Consider the following 26,987-nt stretch of genomic DNA (forward strand, 5'->3'; position numbering starts at 1 on the left):
GGAGATGAACTGGACAGCCCAAGCAGGCTGCTCCTGCAGGAATTATTAAAAATGTACAAAAATAACAAAGTGTAAGTGCTAAAATAATTCAGTTGCACAGAGCCACTGGGGCTGCTGTTCAGGAGGGCACAAGAGGCAGTACAGCAGTTAAGAGATATGCAAGGCTGGGGGTGTGCCTCTCTGGAGACAGGGACCCCATGCAATCATTCATTTTCCATTCTCTTGAAATTTCCATTCTCTTGGAAACAGGCAAAGGGCTCATGCCTGCAGAAGGCTTTGCCCTTTCCTGCTGAAGGATATAATTCTACTTCTGCTGTTCTGACTTCTCTTTTTAAAGGAAAATTGCATTTGAACCAACACAATTCTCATGTTGTACTGACATCATTTCCTTACTCACCAGCCACATATTGATACATGTATTATAGCAAAGTAGGAAGTATTAATACTATTATTTTACTGTCTTACAGATGAGGGAACTAAGGTAAACAAAGAGTAAAGAAATCCATTTAAATTCATATATTAAATAGTAAAGCCAAGATTTGAATCTAGGTAATCTGATTTCATAACCCGTACCTTTAACCACTATGCTCTACAGGGAGGAGGATGAGGGGAATTAAGGGGATGCAGTCTTTTGATGAAAAGTCTTGACTCTTTTGAAAAACTCTAGAAGTTTTTACATAGATTTGGATCACAGGTACTGCTATTGACTTTGAGGTCAAATGACTGTACGCAGGGGATCATTTTAGCAACAGCCTAAGAGATCTTTTGGGCTTTAAGACTTTAATCTCTCTGTTCAAATGAGAGAAGACTCACAAGAGAAGTTCAAAAAATCCAAGAGTGCTAGCACGAGAGTTCCCTTTGCTGCCAACATGAATTTCAGTTAGAATCAGTAAAGCAAATCTGTCATGAGAAAGAGGTAAACAGCTTGTGTCTGAACAGCTGAATGTAAGTTTTGGTAGAATCAGTCCTGACGGTCCACAGCATGAGTGTTTACTTATGTTAGTTAAACGCTGCTGATCGTACTGGAGCAACTCCAAATATTATTAAAGTCAGCCCTTAAGGGAATAAGCATTAAAAAAATAATCATTTGAAGTTTCATTACAACTCCCTTTGGCAAAGATTCATTTTTAATTTAATAGAAAATAGAATTATTTTAGCGGTTAAAGAAATGAAGGAAACAAGGCAATGCTTAAGCACAGAACATCATCAAACCCTCCCTAAGCTAAAATATCTAATGATTCTCTCTGGATTGTATTTTTTTCTCACAAACTTGTCTTGAATCCACACCATCTACAATTTTCTACTGCTTACTGTGATCTGACAGTTCATATCAGTGTTTCTCAACCTTTTCTTCATAAAAGAAAAAATTTTCTCTAAAATTTTGATTCCCCAGGAATGATGCCCCCTTAGAGGCAACATCATCCTCCTTGAGATCTCGTGATCTCTACTTATGCCCATGTTGTGACTTAGACTGACTCCTTTCTTTTCTCTTAATCTGTGTCTTTAAGTAATATTTCTTTGGGGCGTATAACCAGTATTTCTCATTCTCCAGTATTTCTACCATGTATGTTTTCTTGCTGGTGAGATTGAAGATAAACTTTGTCTCTTTTGCTAACAAGTGATGACGTGCAAATGAATAATTACAAAAACATCAAAGATTTTTGGTATTTTGATGGAATGGCATGAATGTGGGCCTGAACAGTGGAGGACCAGATTGAACAGTAATTTGAGGCCAGATTTTTACGGCTGCTTTTGGATGTTGTGATTGCAAATGCTTTTCTAATTTTAAGATACCTAAATATTAGATTCAAAGGAGATAAAATTGAAATAAATAATAAGAAATTACTCATGGAACCCAAATAAGTGTAAACAATTTGAAGTCAAGTAATGTGTCACAAATATCAGTCAAGTAACTTTATAAATTTATTTCTGATAAACCCAGTGATAAAATCTAATTGAGAAGTTTATAATCATATGTGAAGTAATAAAATCATTTCAGTATTATTTCTGTATGTTATATTTATGTCTTAGTACTATAAACGTACTCATTTAAGTTCTTTTCAGTGCCTTCTACTTTTAATTATAGGATGTGAAATTGACAGCAAGCAATGATGATTATTATTTTGTATTTGAAGATTATTTATATCAGGTAAGTTGAAAAATTAAAATATATAATGTTCTTGTTTTAAATTCTCTAACTCAGGCTACTTTTTTTTTTTAAAAAAAACTTTACATAATTGTATTAGTTCCAAATTTGGGATCAGGTTAACTTTTGTTCTTAAAAGAGACTAGGTGGGAGGATAAGAACTTCATCTCTGTTCCACCCAGGAGAGGTATAGATCAGATTCATAAATTGAGTGTCTACTTCATATTTCAGCTGTCCCAAGATGTTTAGAGAAAGCATTTTTACATGATACTTTTCTATTAAAGGTCTTGAGTAAATAATTAAGTGCTTTGAAATCAGCTTGAAGAGTTGTGATTACTGTTTGATCACATCATATGGTGATACTGTGGATGTTTGGGTTTACCTAGGTCTTTCTTATATCTGATAAAAGAGAAACAAAATAGAAACATCACAATTAGGAAATATGTGATTTATGTAGAATTGCTTAAATGATATTTTTTTTTTTAAAGATCATACACACATAGATAGATAAAAGATAGATAATATGCAATGGCACCCCACTCTAGTACTCTTGCCTGGAAAATCCCATGGATGGAGGAGCCTGGTTGGCTGCAGTCCATGAGGTCGCTAAGAGTCGGACACGACTGAGCGACTTCACTTTCACTTTTTACTTTCATGCATTGGAGAAGGAAATGGCAACCCACTCCAGTGTTATTGCCTAGAGAATCCCAGGGACAGAGGAGCCTGGTAGGAGGCTGTCTATGGGGTCGCAGAGTCGGACACAACTGAAGCGACTTAGCAGCAGCAGCAGCAATATGTATCATGGAAAAAAAAAATCTAGATTCCACATGGCAGTTTCTGCTTGACTAAATGTAAATCAGTCCCAGATGTCGAATTAGCAGGTCTCTGATGGTAATAGTGGTTGTAGTTTGTGTATCTGTTTAAGAAAAGAGTTAAATAAGAATCTCTCTAGAAGGTTTGCTGCTGCTGCTACTGCTAAGTCGCTTCAGTCATGTCTGACTCTGTGCGACCTAATCGTATATTCCAAGAACTAAAGTCCAAAAGATTTTATAAAATTTATTTATAAAATTAAAATTTGAGATAACCTTGGAAAGAATTTTAAGGGAATTTCCATGATTTCAAATATGCCATTAATTTTTAAAATTAAAAAAAAGTTAAGACTTAAAATCCCATTCTTTAACATATTGTTATTAATTAAAACAGTATAAAAACCTTAAATTTATTTATGTATGTAGCAAATATGTAGCCTGATACCTATTTTTTGGTACTCAGTCAAATTTTGAATGTACAATAAAGTTAAAGCTTCATTTATATAGTAATTTTTGTTTCTAAACTGAAATACTGAGTAGAAATGATTGCTTTTGGCATTGTAGCATAAAGAGGTCCACAGAACCATCCCTATTAGAAAAATCAAAACCAGTGAAAATTATTTAAAAAGCAAAAAAAAAAACAAAAACCCAAACATTTAAAGTATCTGGAAACTGTCTTAAGATTAGATGTCAAGTCAGCAAATAAAAACATTTATTCAGGAGAAGTGATTAAGTCTCAAATCAGTCTGTAGCACTTGAGCCATGATGCACTCTCTCCTTCCTCATAGCCCCAGATCATCATGATGGAAGCTTCAATTCAACTGAGTGTGGCTAGGAAGATGGGGTTCCTTTTTCGAATAATTTCTAGTCAAAGACTGCAGTATCTCTATAGAAGGCTCTGTGCTGTGCTTAGTCGCTCAGCCGTGTCTGATTCTCTGCAACCCCATGGACTATTCTGGCTTCTCTGTCCATAGGGATTCTCTAGGCAAGAATACTGGAGTGGGTTGCCATGCCCTCCTTCAGGGGAGCTTCCCAACCCAGAGATCGAACCCAGGTCTGCTGCATTGCGGGTGGATTCTTTATCATCTGAGCCACCAGGGAAGCCCATAAAAGGTTCAGGAAACCGGTATTTCTCATTCTCCTCAGCTCTGTGTTGTAGATGCAAAATTTCAGAAGTCGGGGGCTTCCTGCCTCCACTCAGAGGGTAACCCTCTGTCAAGAGCAGGTTTGAGTAACCTCTATGACTTGTTTTCTGTAGTGGCTGTACCAACTTGCATTCCTACCAGCAGTACACTAGGGTTCATTTTTCTCTGTACCATCACCAACACTTGTCTTTTTTTTTTTTTTTTTATGGTAGCCATTTTAACAGGTATGAGGTGATAACATTCTGGGTTTGATTTGCATTTCTGTGGTGATTAGTAATGTTGCATACCTTTTCATGTACCTGTTGGCCATTTGTATGTCTTGTTTGGAAAACTTCTGTTAATTTCCTTTGCCCACTTTTTAATTGGGTTGTTTGTTTTTTGCTATTGAATTGTAGAATTCTTAATAAATTTTGGATATTAGCCTCATATCAGACATAAAATTTGCAAATATTTTCTCCCTTCCTGTAGGTTGCCTTTTCATTCTGTTTTTAGTTTCTTTTGCTTTATAATGGTTTTTAGTTTGATATAGTTTCACTTATTTATTTTTGCTTTTTAGCTTGTGTTTTACTATCATAAAAGGAAATTACCATGAAGACCTAAGTCAAGGAGCTTTTTTTCTATGATTTCGTCTAGGAATTTAGGTCTTATGTTTAAAGTATTAAGTCCATTTCAAGTTCATTTTTGTGAGTGGTATAAGGTACAAGTCTAATTTCGTTCTTCTGCATGTGGTTATCCGGTTTTCCCAACCCTATTTATTGAAGATACTATCTTTTCTCCACTGAGTATTCTTGGCTCCTTGTTAAATATTAGTTAACTGTGTATGTGTGGTTTATTTCTGGGCTCTCAATTCTGTTCCATTGGTTCCTATGTCTACTTTTATGCCAGTGCTTTACTGCTTTGATCACTATAACTTTGTAGCATAGCTTGAAATCAGGAAGTATGATGCTTTGTTATTCTTTCTTGAGATTGCTCTGTCTACTCAGTTTCTTTTGTGGCTCTATACAAATTTTAGGATCGTTTTTCTATTTCTGTGAAAAATACCCATTGCAATTTTAATAGGAATTGCATTGAATCTGTAGATGGCTTTGGGTAGTATGGCATTTTAACAGTGCAACTTCTTATCAATGAGCGTAGGGTATTGTTCCGTTTGTGTCTTCTTCTGCTTCTTTCGTCAAAGTCTTGTAGTTTTAAGTGTACAGATCTTTCACCTCCTTGGTTAAATTTCTTCGTATTTTATTGGTCTTTTTTATGTTATAGTGAATGAAATTATTTCTTTTTCAGCTTTTTTGTTCTTAGTGTATAGAAACACAACTGTTTTCTGTATATTGATTTTGTATCCTGCAGTTTTACTGAATTCATTGATTAATTCTAGCAGATTTTGGATGGAGCCTTTAGGATTTTCTATATATAAGATCATATCATCTGTAAGTAGAGATTATTTCTTTCTTTCCTACTTGAAAGTGAAAGTTGCTCAGTAATGTGCAACTCTTTGCAAGCCCATGCACTATACAGTCCTTGGAATTCTCCAGGCCAAAATACTGGAGTGGGTAGCTGTTCCCTTCTCCAGGGGATCTTCCCAACCCAGGTATTGAACCCAGGTCTCCACATTGCAAGCAGATTCTTTACCAACTGAGCCACCACGGATACCCATCCCTAACTGGATGCCTTTTTTTTTCTTTTTCTTGCCTGACTGGTCAAAGTGGTCTTGTAAAAACACCAATCAGTTCATGTTACTTGTGAGATTAAATCCCAAACACGAAAATCCTTCACAAGGCCTGATGACCCTGGGTGTGCTGGTTCACATCTCTAGCCTCACTGTTCACCTCTGCACTAACACTGTGGCACTATGCATTCCAGCCACTCTGGTCTTTTACTCCTCGTGTTCGTTATGCTTTTTTCTACCTCAGGGTCATCAGACCTGCAGTTCCTTTGATGTAAAAGACTGTTGTCCTCCCCTCTTCCTCTACTAAATTCCTATTTTTCCTTCAGCTTTCAACTAGAATATCACTTATTCACAAATACCTTTCCCAACCTACTGGGCTTCTCAGCAGGACATATACATAGGGTCATGGCCTTGTGTTCTGTGTGATTACACATTTATTGTCATTGTAGAGGGCTGTAGATTTTCTTTAGTTAAGAGTTTAGTTCTAGATGTGAAGGATCTTTTTATCAACTAACTTCTAAATGAAACAAATTAGTTAATGTTGCACAATACTAAAAATATGAAACAAATGAAAATTTTTGGTCCTCCCTCTGATAGCTATTTAGATCCTGAACATGAAACTATTATGACACTGAACATGAGTACATAAATTATAATATCAGCCAAAGGCCAATAATCATATAGTTTGTAGTGTGTTCACTCTTCTACTTCAGTGTGTGGGTAGAGCAAGTGGAAATGTCACAATTTCTGCCCCTTTGGTGGCTGGAGAGAAGAGGATTGTCAATTTAAATTCACAGCTACAAAGTCTTCTTGGTGGTGGTGAAAAGGACTTGCCAGACAAAAAACCTACCTCATTTGATGAACAGGGTCTATAAGGATAGCATTTTAAATTACAGTCGTTACAGTTTCTCCACATAGTGCCAGAATTACCCTTGAAGACATATTCATCTTTATGTACCACATAAACTTGGGAAACTTATAAGTGACAGAGTCTGAAAAACATAATTATTTATAAACAATGGATGCATTCTCTGAGAAAAAGCAGAATGGTCATCAGTAAGTATTTATTGACCCTTTTATATAATGATACCACCTTTGATGGGCTTACATTCTAGTTAAAGAGGCAAAAATGTTTCGAAATTGTTTTAAAGTATGTGTGTAAAGCATTAGGTATTAATCAATATCATAGATAGTGAGTACTGTAGGAGTATACTTTAACCTTTATTTTCCATTTTTATCAATATTTTAGTCCAAATTATATTATTTTTAGATTTCCTATAGTATTTTCAGTCATAGATCTTATATGGCACCCCACTCCAGTACTCTTGCCTGGAAAATCCCATGGATGGCGGAGCCTGGTAGGCTGCAGTCCATGGGGTCGCTAAGAGTCGGACACGACAGAGTGACTTCACTTTCACTTTTCCCTTTCATGCATTGGAGAAGGAAATGGTGGCCCATTCCAGTGTTCTTGCCTAGAGAATCCCAGGGACGGGGAAGCCTGGTGGGCTTCTGTCTATGGGGTCGCACAGAGTCGGACACGACTGAAGCAACTTAGCAGCAGCAGCGATGTGGATCTTTGTCCTTACAACATAAATAAATGGATAATTGTAACACCTAAGTTCTGTCTTTGGGAATTTTGCAGAACAAAATTTTCCTCATATGGATAGTTACCAAGAAAATACTTTTCGTGATCATACTTGATCATAATTAATTTTATAATTAGTTTGACTTGTCATAGAGAAGTTCATTTTAAGTAATAAAAGTATATGTAATTTTTTGCATTGAAAACAATATTATCAGGAATTGAGTTGTGATTTTTTTCTGAAAAAAAATTTCTATCCCTATACATGTATGCACATGCCCTCAAATGTGTGTGTATGTACGACATAAGAAAGAAGAAAGCCTTTTCTTATTGCTAATTATGGGCTTTCATTTGGCAGAGCTGCCTAGCAACATAACTACTCAATGGGAAAATTGTTGATGTTAATGGAATGAACTTAATTTTCTAGCACGCTCTGTGTCATAACCCATGTATTGGATTTTGTGACTAGACTAAAAAATTTGACAGCATGTGGCATTGCTGTGTCCATATATAGATGAGAAAGTCTCCAGTAGTTCCTCCTGAAGGAAGATCTGGGCCTGTGTTACACGGATACACAGGTATTCTTCTGTCTTCTGAGTGACTCATGTTAGTTACCTGAATTTTTTTCAGCAACAACATTGAACATTATAGAAATAGCCTTTTGAGTAATAAGTCAATTTTTTAGTATTCCAAAGTTTAGCATTTATTTTGCATGAAATTCTTAAAAATACTTAGTTGTGCTGAAAATTTTAAATTATGTCAGAGTTTTAAAATATGTTCAAACAGAAGACAACCCTTTACTCCATGTAAGTAAATTGGGTCGTTTGACAATTTAGTTTCAGATTTGAGTACTTAGTGATATCATGACAACCTATAAAAGTTAACTTATTGTCCAAAGTATATAAAGTACTCATAGGGGAGAACTTTTTTTTTTTTTAAATTAAAAAAATTTCAGGTATACACATGCTGGAACTTTTAAATAGTAAAGAGAAGACATAGGAATTACTCTTTCTGTTTTCTGACAAATTCTTTATCATATGCTTGGCTTATCTAGCATATGCTTAGTAGAAATACTGACATATTAGAATATGCCATTTTGTTGTTGTTGCTGTTTAGTCGCTGTCATCTAACTCTTTTGCAACCCCATGGACTGTAGGCCACCAGGATCCTCTGTCTGTGGGATTTCCCAGGCAAGAATGCTGGAGTAGGTTGCCATCTCCTTCTCCAGGGGGTCTTCCTGATCCAAGAATAAAACCCGCATCTCCTGCATTGGCAGGTGGATTCTTTACCACTGAGCCACCAGGGAAGCTAGAATATGCCATAGTTACAAATATTTTAATGCCATTGAATGGAGTTTAAGAAAGGCCTAGGTGCAATCAGATACCCTTTATTCATGTATTCATGTCAAATTATTGAGTGTCTGTTCTGATACAGGCACTGCATAAGAAAATGTTTATTAAGCTCACATTTTAGTGAAAAATGAGGGAAAGGCAAATACACAGTTATAATTTGATAAATGTTCTGATAGAGGTTTATGCAATGTTCCATGCAAATACAATTAAAGGGGAAATAAATTCTGGGAGTAGTTCAGCTTAGTGGTGGCTTTAGAATAGAAATGTTATAAGAAATGTCTGGTTCTTTTTCCTTTATCTTAAAATTTTTTTAACTTTTTATAGAAGTGTGGTTGACATATTATTTTATTATTAGATATACAACATAGTGACTTGACATTTATATACATTACAAATTGATCACCATAATAAGTCTAGTAATTGTCACTATACAAAGTTATTCCAGTTATTGTTGACTGTATTCCTATGCTATACATTACATCCTCATGACTTATTTCTTTTATAACTGGAATCTTGTTCCTGTTAATCCTCTTCACCTATTTTGTTCAGCCCCCCACCCCTCTCCCCTCTGGCTGTGTATCTATGAATCTATTGCTGTTTTGTTTGTCCATGTGTGGGTTTCTTTTTTTTTTAAGATTCCACATTATAAATGAAATCATTTGGTATTTTTTTTCCTCTGAGGAAATGTCTGGTTCTTAAAAGACAAAGAATTAGGAGAATGGGAAAAGCAAAAATAAGCATGAGCCATATGCACATGGTGATTAATGAGGAGAGATTAGCTTCGCATGGTGGTGAACAGCTCTGGCAGTTCAGGCTAGCCTTACGAGCACTTGAGGTAGAACGAGGCCTGTGTGAACAGAGAGAACAAATGTGAGACATGTCAGTAGCATGACTTATCATTATAATCACTTCATCTTGAATGCATGTTCAACTCCCTTGCCCTTCTCCTGCTTTCTAGTAGTAATTACCTGGCAAAACCTTAATCCTGGTTAAGTACAGCTTGATTCTGTGGCTACAGTGTGCGTTTGAAAGTGGCTGGAGAAAAACATGCAACCATGATAACTGCTTTTATTTAAATTCATGACCAAGAACCTCAAGAAAGTCCTTACTTTTCCTTGGCATTTCTACTTCATTTCCCTAATCCAATTTTCATCCATTCTCCTAGAAGACTTCTCATACCTCCCCTCTCTTCAAATCTCCACCTCTTCTGTCTCAGCTAATGACTCTGAATCCTGTTTCTGAAAAAAATAAAAGCTCTGAGAACAAGCCCCCCAAAGACACACACACACATACTCCCACCACCACCTGTATTCCTCATACCTGCATCTGCATCAATATACTCAGCTCCCTTTCTCTTATTATGGATAAATTATCCATGCTTTTATTTATAACAAAACCAATCTCTGCATTTGGACACTGAAACTCATTTCCCCTTGGTACTCAAAAGCAATGAAATTGTTAGTTTTTCCATCGTCAGTTTTCCTGTCTCTATTGGATCACTCCTCTCACTATACAAATGTGCTATTATTTCTCTCATCTAAAAGCAAAATAAAGCAAAACAAAAATCTTCCCCGATTCTTCATCACATCCAGCTACTGCGCCATTCCCCTATTCCCTGAGTTGGTGAAAGTTCTTTTTTTTAAATCTGTAGATATTGTTTCTAAGTCTTATCCTCCTGTTCTCTCTTGAACCTTCCTGAATAAGTCTTTTTCTCTGCCAACCTATCCCACTAAACTTATTTCATGTTGCTGAATCCAGTGATCATTTCCCAGTTCTCACCTTACTTTATCTGTTTGGTCACTCAGTCACCCTCTCTTGGATTCTCTCTCTTCACTTGGCTTCTAGGATATCATGCTTTCAGGTTACTAGCTGGCACGCTCATTCACCTTTGCTGGTTTCTCTTTATTTTCCTGTCTTACCCTGGAGTACCCCAAGATAAGCCATTGAACCTCTTTTTTCCTCCTGTTCTTGCCATTGGTGATCTCATTTATTCTCATGATTTTAAATACCATCTGTACACTGACACCTCCCAAATTTATGTTTGTCTTGTCTTTTTGGTCTTTCTGGACCTCTCCCTTCAACTCCAGGCTTGTGTACCTAGTCCCAGGGAGCTGTTGTTCTACCCAAACTCTTATTATTACCCTAGACCCATTTCCTGACCACTTTTCAGTTCCTAATTAAAATACACATCAAACTTTTACTAATATATACATGTGAGCATGCATTATCCCTCTTGTCTGCTTATTTTCCTCTGTAGCATGTACCACCAAATAACATACAATATATTTTACTTTTTTCCCCTCTATCTCCCTTCACAAAAGCAGAAACACTGTAAGGACAGGGATTTGGGATATTTTTTCATCCGTGGTTGTATTCTCAGTCTTTAGAACCATGCCTGCCACATAGTAGATGTTCAAGTAAATACTTGTAGGAGGGAAGGAAGTAAGGGAGGGAGGGAGGGAGGGAGGGATGAAGAGAAGGGAAAGGAAAGAAGGAAGGGCAGGAGAGAGGAGAGAAGGAAGAAACTCTCAAAGGCAGAATAAGGAGGATTTTGGTGACTGGCTAACTATGCAGGTTGACTGAGAAGGAAGAATCAAGAATGACTGAGTTTCCAGGCTTTGGATAGTTAAAAGTATTGGGTTTCCAAGATGGCACTAGTGGTAAAGAACTCTCCTGCCAATGCAAGAGACTCAAGAGATGTGGGTTTGATCCCTGGGTCAGGAAGATCCCCTGGAGGAGGGCATGGCAGTCCACTCTAGTATTCTTGCCTGGAGAATCCCATGGACAGAGGAGCCTGATGGGCTATGGTCCACAGGGTCGCAAAGAGTTGGACACAACTAAAGTGACTTAACATGCATGGAAGTTAAGATCAGAAACACAGGAAGAATGTATAAGGTTGGAAATCAAGGGGACAGGTCAGAGAAGGATTTTTAAAGTATATTTTTCTCTGTAAGAATGTGATGAGAGTCCTTAGCCAAGCATGAAACTAAACCAGAAGTCTTTGTTAATTTTTCTCCCAGTATTCTCTGATTGGAAGTGAAATTATCAGCGCTATCTTGATCATTTACTTAGAGAGTGCTTATTAGGTGCCAAGAACTGCTCTAGATGCTTTATGTACTTACAGTACAGTTCTTACAACAGGTAGCTTTATTTCTGTTTCATAGATGAAGAAGCAGAGGCTCAGAGCTCAAACTATACCTGATAGCTACCAGGACCCAGGCTAGGTCTGTTCCATTTCAAAGCTTTGTAAGCCTAATTGCTCTTTGGTTTATGAAAATTTAAATCAGGGCAGAGGGTTTAAAAAAGTGATTCTTGAAATTTTATCATTTGAAAATTCTCCAGATTAGTTTGGATAGAAATACAAGATGCACCACAAATTTTAAAATTGTGCAATAACTGTAAGTTAAACTGATTTTTCCAACAGACATACATCATTTCTTATATGCTTTTTATTACATAAATAACTTACTTCTCAGAAACATTCATTATAAATATCTTTTCAAAAACGAAAGGAAGCTTTAGTCCATGTAAATCTGCAGCTGTATGTAGAACTGTTAGGTGTAATTCTGCTATAAAACTGTAGTTCAGACTTACACATCCAGCTTATACTTACACTCCCAACTTTTCTAAATAAAGTAAATCATTACATATGTAATCTCATCCACATAAAGTTCAATTTTTACTTAATTTAGGAATAATCAAAGTTGAATTTTCTAGTTAATTTGATTAAAACTGTCATCTTCATACAGTCACAACATTTCTAGCAAATTTACAGTTGAACTGTAACTTCATTACAGATACAAAATTGGATCTCAGAAGTTAAAACAGCTCAGGTTAAGATAGGAGTTGGCAGCTCTCTGCTTGCATGCTGGGGTTGCGCGTCAGTACATACTGTGTAACATCCCATCTCTGGCTTATCATCAGAGTCACGCTACAGTCACTGATGTTCTCTCAAGAGCAGTTTCAGATATCTTGTCTTCTCTAAGGCGATAGGGATTTTAGGTGTATATATTTAAGCACAGAGCTTCTCCTAACATTACTATGTTCCCACCAGTTTCAAAGAGAAAGTTAATACAAATGTTTCTTTAGGAACTGTATTCCCTCTAGGCAATGATAGAAGGATATTTATAAGTATACTTTCTTTTGCATTATTTATTTTATTTGTACTTATTTATTTTATTTGTATTAGTTTATTAGTAGTTATTTATTGTTACACTAATTGTATAATTTTATTAGTTATATTAGTTGTATTAGCTGATTGGTGCTGCTATAGCAAATTAACATAAATTTAGTGGTTTAAAACAAAACAAATATATTCTCCTACAGTTCTGTCTGAAGATTGGAAATTTTTTGAAATGGGCTTTAGTGGGCTAAAATCAAGGTGTTGTCAGGGCTGTCTGTGTTTCTTCCAGAGGCTCTGGAAAAGAGTACCTTTCCTTGAATAAGAAAAATAAAGTTATAGATACCAGAAAGGATACAAAATTATTATCAAATATAGGAATTAACTGAAAACCATTAGAATTATAATTCAGTTAAATACCTGTTTACCAAATAAAATATTGAAATCATTTATTCTTTTAAATATGAGAAATAATCATTTGGCATATATAATGTAAAGTAAAGAGCCAGGCAACATAAGTCCTTCATACCTAAAGAGAGTCTGGGCCGCATGTCCCAGTGGCCACTGCAGACTGCCACCGTCTTCGTCCCCATCATCGTCATAATCTGCAGGGCTTCCTGCTTCTGCCCTTGCCTGCCCCCACCCCCACCCCACACCGCACCCACCACGCCCAGTTCTCTTCATAGTGACTAGAGGAATCCTTATAAAGTCAGTTAGATCATTTCACTATTCTGCTGAAAACTTTGCGGTGGAGCTGCACTTCACTCCCAATAAAAGCGGAGATCCTGACGATGCCTGGCATAATTTGGCCTCTTTTCCTCTCTCACATATCTCTTTCCACTCATCTGCTCCAGCCACACTTGGTTTTCTCCAGCACATCAGGAGCACTTCTGCCTTAGCACCGCTGCGATTATTGGCTTTTCTGCCTGGCATGCTCTTCCCCCTGATATCTAAATGTTAATGTCCTCAAGTTCTTTCAGGTCTTCCATCAGATGTTATCTTCTCAATGAAGTTCACCCTGATTGTTCTCTTTAAAATGGCAATTCTCTTTCCTTATCCCTCCTTTACTTTGTTCCTGTAGCATTCACCAACCAATCTGTTATATAATGTAATTATTTACAAGGTTTGCTATTTATCTCCCCACGCCCCAATCATGCTCCTTAAGGGAGGTTTTTTGTTTATCTGTCTGTTTCCTTTGTCATATCCCAAGCGCGAGAACACAGAGGGGTGAAACTGATTAAGAGCTGTGGCAGGTTGAATAAGTGTTGGTCAACCTTCAATCTGTAGGAGTCAGGTAGGAGTGACTAGAGAACTAGAGAGGCGTCTTTCAAAAAGATAATGGCTGAGAATTTTCCAGAAATGAGCATAAACAAAAGTTCACAGTGAAGAAACATGGTGGTCTCAAGCCATAGAAATAAAAACAAACCCAAAATTAAATATACTCCTGGGGGAAAACTATAGAATATGGAATAAAATTTAAAGTAGTAGGAGTAGTAGTAATGACTGTAGCTAACATTGTAATAATACTCACTATGTGTTAGGCACTGCTTTAAGCACTTTATGTGTATTAATTAAGTCCTACAGTAGACTTTGAAGTAGATATTAATATTGTATATGTATGACATAGAGGAAACTGAGACTCTAAGAAGTCCAGTAACTTGCCTGATATCACACATCTAGTAAGTGGTGGGGCTATATTTTGGACTCCAGCAATTTAGTTTCAAAATAAATTTCAGATGAGCTAATGATTTTATTACCAAATGATTTTATCAAATTGCTAAACAAAATTGCCTGATTTTGTCAGGAGGCACTAGATTATTACTGTTGGTTGTTGTTTGGTTAGTCACAAAGTCATGACCGGCTCTTTGTGACCCCATGGACTGTAACTCACCAGTCTCCTCTGTACATGGGATTTCCTGGGCAAGAATACTGGAATGAGTTGCCATTTCCTTCTCCAGGGAATCTTCCCAACCCAGGGATGAAACCCAAGTCTTCTGCACTGGCAGGCAGATTCTTTACCACTGAGCCACCTGGGATACTGTGGCAACATGTAAATCCAAAAATCTCAGCAACTTAAAACAACAGAGGTTTATTTCTTGCTCGTGGTCATATTAACCCCAGATAGGATGGGGACATAGTTCTGTCATCCTCACTCCAGCACCCAGGTTAATGGCATAACCACTGTCTGGGACACTGATGGTTTCTGTGCAGAGGGAAAGAGGGACCCTGCTTAACTACTCTGGTTCTTAGAGCGTCCATTTGGAAACTTTCAAATGACACATACCTAGTTCACTGAGTAAAGAGCAAATCTCATGGGCACGCCTAACACCAAAGTGGACAAAAAATATAAGCTGACATATGTTCTCAAAGGGAAAGAACCAGAAATATTTGATGATAAACACCATTTACTTCATAGTTTAAGGGAATATGTATAGTAGACTATTATAAATGAGGGAAGGGACTTTCCAAGCACGAAAGTATTGGTAGATTTGAGCATATAAAAATTAAAAATAACTGTGTCAAACATAATTAACAAATCATTGAGCAGAGCCATTTATAACATATAATTTGACCATAGGTTAGTGTCCTTAACATGTAAAAATTTAAACAAATCAGTAATTAAAAAAACATCAATTTTAAAATGGACTAAGATGATGAACTGGAAAATAATGAAAGAAATGCAAATGGAAAAGTGGGCAACCTCATTAGTAACTAAAGCATGGTGCCATTTTTTTTTTACCTATAAGATGATCATAAACCATTTTGATGAGAGTAAGAGAAAACGTGTACTATCTTATTGCTGTCCATGTTAAAAACAAAAGCAAAATCTTTCTGAAAGGCAATTTTGCTATGTATGTGAAGAGTTTTAGATTTAAAATGCCCATCACTTTGACCAGACAGCTAGTCCAGTTTTAGAAATTTAAATAAAGGTGTACATAAATATTTAGCTATCAAGAAGTCCACTGCAGCATTGTTTATAGCTGGGGAAAAGTGGAAATAATTAAATGTTCAACAATAAAAGGTTATATATTATTCATCTGCACAGTGGAATATTCTGCAATGTTAAAAATGTGGGTAGAAAATACTTATAATATTGAAATAGAGTATAGGATAGTGTGCATTATCCTATTTTGTTTGAAAATGTATGTGTGTATGTATAAGAACAATCTGAAAGGATATACATTAAAATATTAACATTGGTGGGATTGTAGGTGTTTTTTCTTTTCTTTGATTATTTGTATTTCTAACGTTCTGGTTTTTGTCACAAACATGTATTGTTCATGTAGTCTTTTAAAATAAGAATAAATTAGTGGCAGTGGTCAGTGTGCGTCTTGCCTTTGGGCCTGACTGATGCCCAGTCTCCGTATCTGTCCTGTTTCTAAAGCTGGGCCCCTTCCTCGTGCCTTGAAACCACGGTTCCTCTCTCCATTCGCTCCTGCTGCTGGTCCAGCCCTACTTTGTGCCTGTGTTCTGTTAACTGGCTTTCTCTGCGTTTTCTGTTATTCCCGAATTCTTTTCTCAGTGACGTTTTTTGAATCCCACATCTTTCACTACCAGGACCCAGATTTCCTATCACTAATCCTCTTCCTGGGGATTGGTCCCCTGTGCCAAAATTCCAAGCTGAAATCAGCAGTTCAGATTCTCTTACTGGACATCTTTGATTTTGACTGTCTGTCCTGCCTGTTTTCACCTCCAGGTAGAGTGGTCAGGACAGCCAGCTCCTAACATATGTTGGACCACCACTTGTTCTACTGCTGCTAATCTCTTCTGGATACTTTGAGTTGCCTTCCCCCCACCTCTGACATGCCCACTGCCAGCTGCCGCATCCCAGCAGTGAGCCTGGTCCCAGTTTCCTGCACTTTCCAAATTGCTGTATGCCACTATAGTTATCAAGGGTTCCCCCTCTACATTCTTTATCTTATTAAATTTCTCTCAGTTGGTTCTTTTTTCCAAATAGAAAATACACTAATCAACTGGGTAATACAGAATCAACTGGTAGGTAGCAGCTAGCATTTTCTCCTGTTGTTCAAGGTTTAGGTGACTTAACAGTGAGAAATCTTTGGGTGAACTTGGGCTATCACACTTGGTTATCTTAACACTACCATAGGTGTACCAGTAGAGGGCACTCTTCTCATTGGCAGGTACTGTACTGAACTTGAGGAAGTCTATCTACCTCGGTACCTCGTAAGTAGACACAGCAATGAATTACCTGTTATAAAACAGTGCTTAATTGTTTGTTTTTTCCCCAATGTTGTACCCAGGTGTTACTTTGTTTTTCCAGAGATACATCTGTATTGAGTCATTTTGCATACAACAGTGCCTCACCACCGAAATCATACATAAGAGGTAAACTTTTCTTAATTAAAGGAAATATTCTTTAGCACTTACATAATCATACCAAGACTGTTCATTTTATAACATATATTACATTTTCAAAATTTTTTATTGTAAATTATTTAAAAAGATGTCTCTTAAGTTATTATAACCATCCTTTTACTCCCAAGCAACTTATCACAAATCACAGGAAAGTGGATCCCCAAAACAGCGTTTAAAGTTACCTTCTTTATTTTTCCTGTTCGCGCTATCCTCTGTTGCAGCTTGTGTCATATATGTTGACTTTTATTCCCCCTTCTCACTATGACTTTATCATTTGAATTTGCTTTCTCTGCTTTTTTTTTTTTTGCCTTCGTTATTCCTTCTCTTAACGTTACACCACACTTGAAAGTTTGATATAATTTATATGCAATTAGCATTCTGATTTCTAGTTAGTGCTTTCTTGTCTTTATCCCTAGCTGCCTATAAGATAATGCTATTTCAGTATGCTGCTGGCACCTGACAGCTGAGCCAGTGGTTAGCTAAAAGACTTTCCCCTGATTTCTCATTTTTATTAAGTAGTGAACTCCCAGCACTGAAAGCTTGTGAACCTATTGTGTATGGTTTTCTGCTGTTCCCATAAAGAAGGAAGCTGTTTGCCTGTATCTCCTAAGTCCGACTGTCTGCCTGATTACCACAACCCCTGCCCTAAGACAGGCCCACATTCCCAGGGCTAGGATCAGGCTCCCCCCAAACTTGGGGGCTCTCTCAGATACATTGCTTCTACACTGAATTGATAGAAACAGTTGGTTTGCTTGTTTGTTTCTTTAACATCATCTGCTGAAAAACTGATTGTAGAATTTAATTATCTAATGGACTCACCTCTAAATTCAGCCAGGATTTTAAGGCCCTGTCTTAACCTACCTAACTTTGGCTCCCTGTTTATTCCACATTACCGCATATTCATTCTAAATCTCTATATATTCCCTACACAGAAGGATTCCTTTTCCTTCACCCCCAAAATCATAGGTTCTTGAAGAACTAGTCTATATCTCACAGTATCAGAAAAACTGAGATTATTTCCTTCTATGTAGGGAAAAACCCAGTTCTTTCCTACTGTATTTCCCAGTAGTGTGTTTACAACTCACACAAAACACTTCACTTCTGACGCTTTTGTTTACACGTATGTGGGAGTTTTGCCCCACAATAACAAGCAAGTCTTGGCACCACCTGGGTATCCTACGTTTTAACTCAATTCTAATCTTGTCTGCCTAGAGATGGTGTCAGATCCCACAGGTTAGGGACTCAGTCCCACAGTACTGCCCCCCTACACACACACACACACACACACACACACACACACACACACTGTTCAGACACCAGTCACAAGCATAGGTTGTCTCCTGTGCTTCTGACCAACTGGCTATAGGTTGGAGGTTCCAACAAACCCCTCTTTGGGTTTGATTAATTTTCTAGGGTGGCCCACAGAGCTCAGGGAAACATGTACTTGTATTTACCAGCTTGTTAAAGGATATGATAAAGAATACAGATGAACAACCAGATGAAGAGATACATAGAGCTAGCTCTGGGAGGGTCACGAGCACAGGAGTTTCTGTCCCTGTGGAATTGGGGTGTGTTATCGTTCCAGTGTTGACCTGTTTGCCCACCTGAAAGTTCTTCAAACCCCCTACTGTTGGGGTTTAAGTCTTCCTCACATATTTTGAAAGTCGCTTAGTCATGTCTGACTCTTTTGCAACCTGATGGACTGTAGCCTGCCAGGCTCCTCTGTCCATGAAATTTTCCAGGCAAGAATACCAGAGTGGGTATTCATTCCCTTCTTCAGGAGATCTTCCCAACCCAGGGATCAAACCCAGGTCTCCCACATTGCAGGTGGATTCTTTACTGTCTGAGCCAACAGGGAAGCCCACATAGGCATAATCGATTATTAAATACCATTTCCAGTCCTTCCAGAGTATGGGGGGTGAGGCTGAAAATTCCAAGCTTCTAATCATGGCTTGGTCTTTCTGGTGACAAGCCCCCATTCAGGAGCCCACTCAGGTCACCCGAATAGAACAAAAGATATTCTTAATGCTAGTTTCATTTAGGAATTGACAAGGGTTTCAGAAGCCTTGTATCAGGGACAGCATCAAAGACAAATACTAGCATAAGAGATGCTCCTAGTGCTCTTAGCAAACTTAGGAAATATCAAGGATTTCAGGAGCTCTGTGCCAGCAACCAGGGGCAGAGACCAATTATACATTCTCTATTATCTCTTACTCACCAAGTCCACTAATCTCTCATCAAGTTCCCTCTCCTCTAAACCTCTAAAACACGTAAAGCCTGTGCCAGAAAATTCAGCAAACATATCTTAATGTTCCCTGTTGTAGTCTGGACTATAAGCCCTGTGGTTCAAGGCCCATATTTTACATCTGTTCTGTTTGCCTCTTGGCACCTAGCCCAGTATTGAGTACTCAGCAGGTATTCTCTATCATCCATCCCTCTGGATACCTGTCAACCTACCATCTATCTATCGTTTCATTTTCTTCTTACTCACAAGATCAATCCTTGTTGTCTCCACTTTAACCTAAACTGCTCATCCAGTTCTCCATTTTTTCTCTGCCACCATTCCCAACAAGAAATACAAAAATTGTTTTAATTAAAATCTTGCCTTAAAGTCAAATGCAAAAATGCATATGTCTTTTCAGTAGACTCAACAGTGTTAGAAAAACCGTCGAGATAAACATTACCTACTTTTTCACACTTCAGTGGAAAGTGGGAAAAACCTCAGACCTTTAAATGTTTTGAGGAGAAAATTTTTTAAACTCCTTTAAATATTTAGTTGTGGTAAATATACTTTAATTTTCTGAGACAATGTTGATATCAAATATTTATTCTGTGACTCAGACTAAAGAATCTGCCTGCAGTACAGGAGACCCAGATTTGATCCCTGGGTCGGGAAGATCCCCTAGAGAGGGGAATAGCAACCCACTCCAGTATTCTTGCCTAGAGAATCCCATGGACAGAGGAACCTGGTGGGCTATGGTCCATAAAATCACAAAGAGTTGGATATGACTCAGCAACTTTCACACTTTAGGTCATATTAATTGTTTAAGGACTCAGAAAATATGACCACTGTCCAGTGATAGATATTTAATTTAAACTCTTCTCCCATTCCATTAAAATGATAAACTAATGAGGTATTACAAAGCTTAGACTTACTTTAATGACAAAAATAGAATTACTTATAATTAATACAACAGTTCTGTGCTTACAAATAGATGCTGCTCTTAAGTGCTTAAGGAGCTTGAAAACGTTTGTTTTTTAAATTATTTGCATCACTTGCCTTGTACTTAAATTTTCATTGTTAACCTTCATTGATGAAAAGATTTGCTGATACCAAAAGATTGGCTGGCATATTTTCAAATTAATTTCTTATGAAATGAAAGGAGATTGTACTATAGTAGTTTTTAAAATTCCACTAATTATTAGTATATTCACAAAGTTAGTTAATTTTTAAAGTTTTTTCTATTTTATTTAACAATATTGGAACTCTGTGTGTTTTTTCTCTTACAGGAAAACTAGGACTAGAAGAATATGCTGTCTTTTATCCACCAAATGGTAAGAGTAATGTTATTGCTTCCTCTAGTGGGAAATAGGAAAATTACAACTTTTATAATAGGAATGTGACTTTATTATTCTCTATCTTTAAATGAACAATAATTTATCATCTAAAATAAACCTTCTGTAAAATAACTATTCTAATGAAGTTTTCCATGTTTGTGGTAGGTTTGTGCTGGGCTGTGCATGGCCTTTCTGATTTCCCTTGAGACCAGTAATAGTATTTGTGAGCAAGCTAAGAAGACTCAGGTGTTAAGTGCAGGGCATGTAGCTTTGCTCTGAAGGACACTAACTCGTCTGTCCAGTACCTTCCCGTGGCTTTACTGGAGCAGTGCCCCAATGAGTGGATTGCCGTGTATTGCACTTTGTTGTTCTCATGGTTTGACAAGTGTGGTGGTAGGGGTGGTGGTTTAGTCGCTAGGTCCTGTGTGACTCTTGAGACCCCATGGACTGTAGCCTGCCAGTCTCCTGTCTATGGGATTCTCCAGGTAAGAATACTGGAGTGGGTTGCCATTTCCTTCTCCAGAGGATCTTCCCTACCCAGGAATCAAACCCAGGTCTCCTGTATTGCAGGCAGATTCTTTACCGACTGAACTAGGAGGGAAGCCTCTTGACAAGTGTAGTATTTATGAGATAAAAAATATTTCAAGAAATGTAACTCCAAAAATTTGTATTTTGATTAAAGTGGTCAAATGTATAATGACTCCTTTTGAAATTCTTAGTTTTAAAGATATGCTCCTTGGAAAAGCACTATATAGCAGTCCTTATTATGATAATATAAAGTGGCATCCTGAAGAATTTATTTCACTCCAGCAGAGTTAAGACCGTGGCCTTTGTAATCCTGTAGACCTGGGTTCAGATCCCAGTTCTTGCAGCTCACCCTATGACCTTGGGTAAGTTATGCATTTCGCCAGACTTGATTCGTCATCTATAGCACATGGGTAACAGATTAAAGGAGATACACTGTATGAAACAGCACAGTTGGATGTGTAGTGAGTGCTCAGCAGATGCGACTTACACGCCGGGCTTAGCTTCCTTACTGACCAGCCCACATGAAGCTCACAGACAGCGCCGAGAAAGCACAGGCTGCCTCCTTGTGCCTCCCACTTCTGTCCCGGGCCCCCTCCTCTGCCCCTCCTTGAGCGCTGCAGTTCCAGCGGCCCACCCCGCCCGACTTCTGCTGCTCCTCTTGGTTTTCCCCATGCAGCTCTTCTTTGCAAACATTTTCCTAGGACTTCTTATCTGCTCTCTTGCTTCTGTTTGTTAATTGCTCTTCTATCTGTTAATTCAGTTCTGACTTCTACATTATTTAACTCAAACTTAACATGTCTTAAGCTGAAGTAAATTAACTTTCATATTTATAAAAGAAAAAAAAAAGCAAAATTAAATTTAAAAAAACAGAACAATAACAATAAAAACCCAAATACTGAACTGTTTCTCTCTCACTTAAGTGTGCCTGCCAGTCATTCAAGGCCTAACATCTGGTAGTCATCATGATTCTTTTCAGTCATGGATCCTCTTCCTCCAACAAATCATGAGGATATTCCAATTTTATCTTCAAAACCCATCTGGGACCCTCATGGCATCATCATAACTACTACCTTGCCCTCATTCAGCCTTTAGACACCAGTAGATACAGACTCGGAGAAGACAATGGCACCCCACTCCAGTACTCTTCCCTGGAAAATCCCATAGATGGAGGAGCCTGGTGGGCTACAGTCCATGGGGTCGCTAAGAGTTGGACACGGCTGAGCAACTTCACTTTCACTTTTCACTGTCATGCATTGGAGAAGTAAATGGCAACCCACTCCAGCGTTCTTGCCTTGAGAATCCCAGGGACGGGGGAGCCTGGTGGGCTGCTGTCTATGGGATCGCACAGAGTCGGACATGACTGAAGCGACTTAGCAGCAGCAGACGCAGAGTACATCGTGAGAAACGCTGGGCTAGAGGAAGCACAAGCTGGAATCAAGATTGCCAGGAGAAATATCAATAACCTCAGATATGCAGATGACACCACCCTTATGGCAGAAAGTGAAGAAGAACTAAAGAGCCTCTTGATGAAAGTGAAAGAGGAGAGTGAAAAAGTTGGCTTAAAGCTCAACATTCAGAAAACTAAAATCATGGCATCCGGTCCCATCACTTCATGGCAAATAGATGGGGAAACAGTGTCAGACTTCATTTTTTTGAGCTCCAAAATCACTGCAGATGGTGACTGCAGCCATGAAATTAAAAGACGCTTACTGCTTGGAGTAAGTAACTGACCAACCTCAGTTAAGTTCAGTTCAGTTCAGTTGCTCAGTCGTGTCCGACTCTTTGCCTAGACAGCATATTAAAAAGCAGAGACATTACTTTATCAACAAAGGTCTGTCTAGTCAAGGCTATGGTTTTTCCAGTGGTCATGTATGGATGTGAGAGTTGGACTACAAAGGAAAGCTGAGCGCCGAAGAATTGCTGCTTTTGAACTGTGGTGTTGAAGAAGGCTCTTTAGAGTCCCTTGGACTGCAAGGAGATCCAACCAGTCCATCCTAAAGGAGATCAGTCCTGGGTATTCATTGGAAGGACTGATGTTGAAGCTGAAACTCTAATCCTTTGGCCACCTGATGTGAAGAGCTGAGTCATTGGAAAAGACTCTGATGCTGGGAAAGATTGAGGGCAGGAGGAGAAGGGGATGACAGAGGATGAGATGGTTGGATGGCATCACCGACTCAATGGACATGGGTTTGGGTGGACTCCAGGAATTGGTGATGGACAGGGAGGCCTAGTGTGCTGCGGTTCATGGGGTTGCAAAGAGTCGGACACGACTGAGTGACTGAACTGAACAGAACTGAGACACCTAACTGATTTCCCTTCCTCTAGGCTTTTCTAGCCTTGTTCTGTTTTTCGCAGTGCTGTCTGAGTTGTATATCTAAAAGGAAAATCTGAAATTTGTCATTTTTCTCCCTAAAGTTTCTTAATGGCTCTGCATTTCTTTATAAGCAATACCCAAACCTCTAAGGAAGCATAAGAAGGTCCCTCTTGACTCTGGCTCCTATTCAGTCTAACTCCTAGCTTCATTTCTCACAATTTCCTATTTTACTTTTTTAAAAATCACAAAATATCAAATTAGTAACTCTTTGCACAAGCATACTCTCACAGAAGCAGTATGCTGCTTCCTGCCTCATTACCTCGCCTGGTCCTGTGATTGCAATAGCCCACTCAGCCTTTCTTCACCTGGCTGCCCTCCAGGTTCAGCTCAGGCATGATCCTCTTCAGGAACCTTTCCCTGGATCCCCAGGTGAGGTTAAGGGCCATTCTTCTAGACTCTTATAGTACCCAACGTGAAAATCTTTGCTATCTCATATTGTATTTTCTTGGCATTGATTGTATATGCTTTATCACCCCCTCTACATTGCAGGCCTTGTGAGGTTCAGGACTGTAGCATTCATTTTTGTTCCTCCAGGATCTCATTATAGTAGGACTTTCAGTTCAGTTCAGTCACTCAGTTGTGTCCGACTCTTTGCAACCCCATGAACTGCAGCACGCTAGGCCTCCCTGTCCATCACCAACTCCCGGAGTTCACTCAAACTCATGTCCATCAAGTTGGTGATGCCATCCAGCCATCTCATCCTCTGTCGTTGCCTTCTCCTCCTGCCCCCAATCCCTCCCAGCAGCAGAGTCTTTTCCAATGAGTCAACTCTTCGCATGAAGTGGCCAAAGTACTGGAGTTTCAGCTTTAGCATCATTCCTTCCAAAGAAATCCCAGGGCTGATCTCCTTCAGAATGGACTGGTTGGATCTCCTTGCAGTCCAAGGGACTCTAAAGAGCCTTCTCCAACACCACAGTTCAAAAGCATCAATTCTTCAGCACTCAGCCTTCTTCACAGTCCAACTCTCACATCCATAATGACTACTGGAAAAACCATAGCCTTGACTAGACGGACCTTTGTTGGCAAAGTAATGTCTCTGCTTTTGAATATGCTATCTAGGTTGGTCATAACTTTCCTTCCAAAGAGTAAGCATCTTTTAATTTCATGGCTGCAATCACCATCTGCAGTGATTTTGCAGCCCAGAAAAATAAAGTCTGACACTGTTTCCACTGTTTCCCCATCTATTTGCCATGAAGTGATGGGACTTTAATGAGTATTTAAAAAGCCAATTTAGAGGCTTTTTACTTTTAACATGTATGTATAACCTTTGTTACATCTGTCTCCCCAGAAACTTAATTTTATAGTTATATAAGGATTGAGAAATAAAAAATAATTATCTCTGAAGGGCCAGATGAGATGTCCATGGAATCAAGTTCCTTTCCTCTATTCATAGAAGAGCTTTTCCAACTTAGTTTAGCATATATTAGCTTTTATTTGACACACATGCCTAACAAACTTGGTTTATGGGTTTTTGAAAAGGCAGAGGAACCAGAGATCAAATTGCCAACATCTGCTGGATCATGGAAAAAGCAAGAGAGTTCCAGAAAAACATCTATTTCTGCTTTATTGACTATGCCAAAGCCTTTGACTGTGTGGATGACAATAAACTGTGGAAAATTCTGAAAGAGATGGGAATACCAGACCACCTGACCTGCCTCTTGAGAAATCTGTATGCAAGTCAGGAAGCAACAGTTAGAACTGGACGTGGAACAACAGACTGATTCCAAATAGGAAAAGGAGTTCATCAAGGCTGTATATTGTCACCCTGCTTATTTAACTTATATGCAGAGTACATCATGAGAAACGCTGGACTGGAAGAAACACAAGCTGGAATCAAGATTGCCAGAAAAAATATCAATAACCTCAAATATGCAGATGACACCACCCTTATGGCAGAAAGTGAAGAGGAACTCAAAAGCCTCTTGATGAAAGTGTAAGTGGAGAGTGAAAAAGTTGGCTTAAAGCTCAACATTCAGAAAACGAAGATCATGGCATCCAGTCCCATCACTTCATGGGAAATAGATGGGGAAACAGAGGAAACAGTGGCTGACTTTATTTTTGGGGCTCCCAAATCACCGGAGATGGTGACTGCAGCCATGAAATTAAAAGACGCTTACTCCTTGGAAGGAAAGTTATGACCAACCTAGATAGCATATTCAAAAGCAGAGACATTACTTTGCCAACAAAGGTCTGTCTAGTCAAGGCTATGGTTTTTCCTGTGGTCATGTATGGATGTGAGAGTTGGACTATGAAGAAGGCTGAGAACCAAAGAATTGATGCTTCTGAACTGTGGTGTTGGAGAAGACTCTTGAGAGTCCCTTACTGCAAGGAGATCCAACCAGTCCATTCTGAAGGAGATCAGCCCTGGGATTTCTTTGCAAGGAATGATGCTAAAGCTGAAACTCCAGTACTTTGGCCACCTCATGGGAAGAGTTGACTCATTGGAAAAGACTCTGATGCTGGGAAGGATTGGGGGCAGGAAGAGAAGGGGACAACAGAGGATGAGATGGCTGGATATCATCACTGACTCGATGGACATGAGTCTGAGTGAACTCCGGGAGTTGGTGATGGACAGGGAGGCCTAGCGTGCTGCAATTCATGGGGTCACAAAGAGTCAGGCACGACTGAGCGACTGAACTGAACTGAACTGAACTCACTCCAGTGTTCTTGCCTGGAGAATCCCAGGGACAGGGGAGCCTGGTGGGCTGCTGTCTGGTGGGTCGCAGAGTCGGACACGACTGAAGCGACTTGGCAGCAGCAGCAGCATACCCCTGTAAAAAAAAAGAATGAAAAGAAGCTGATATAGATTGGAGAATGACTAACAACAGTAGAAGTGAAAATCAGAGACCTCGCAAAGGAAAATAGAAAAGCTATAAAACAGCATATAAAAGCACACCTGCAAATCAGTCTGGGACCATTTTATGTAAAAGCCAATAGCCCTCTTCCCTTTAAAAAAGTATCATTAGGTTGTAACACATATATTAATTTGAGACTTTTATAATGAGCTTAAGGCACCAAGAAAAAAATATTGTTATAGCAACAATAATAACAGTAGTCATCAGTATCAGCTAACATTTTCCATGCAGAACTATGTAGTAGGGAGTGCACTACATACATTATATGTTTTAATTCATTTAATCCGTACAAGAACCTTCTCAGCCAACTTACTACTAGTATTATCCCTACTTACAGATAGAGGAGCTGAGGCACAGTGTTAACTTGCCCAGTGGCAAAGCCCGGCTTTGAATGCAAGCTGTTTGACTTCAGAAGCAATATTCTTTTTTTTTTTTTTCTAATTTTATTTTATTTTTAAACTTTACATAATTGTATTAG

At 38.5% G+C, this 26,987-nt stretch overlaps 1 protein-coding gene across 3 annotated transcripts in view; it reads left to right on the top strand.

The window, feature by feature from the left end:
• The window catches only part of TBC1D19 (TBC1 domain family member 19), a 157,225-nt gene that overhangs the window by 88,097 nt on the left and 42,141 nt on the right, over positions 1 to 26,987 (top strand). For all 3 annotated transcript variants that reach the window (XM_070372240.1, XM_070372239.1, XM_070372241.1), the window contains 3 exons: positions 2,087 to 2,149; positions 17,080 to 17,164; positions 20,705 to 20,749. In XM_070372240.1, coding sequence (XP_070228341.1) covers positions 2,087 to 2,149; positions 17,080 to 17,164; positions 20,705 to 20,749 — 193 coding nt within the window. The remainder of the gene's footprint in view (positions 1 to 2,086; positions 2,150 to 17,079; positions 17,165 to 20,704; positions 20,750 to 26,987) is intronic.

The sequence above is a fragment of the Bos mutus genome, chromosome 6, assembly GCF_027580195.1.
Source record: "Bos mutus isolate GX-2022 chromosome 6, NWIPB_WYAK_1.1, whole genome shotgun sequence".
Classification (NCBI taxonomy): Eukaryota; Metazoa; Chordata; class Mammalia; order Artiodactyla; family Bovidae; genus Bos; species Bos mutus.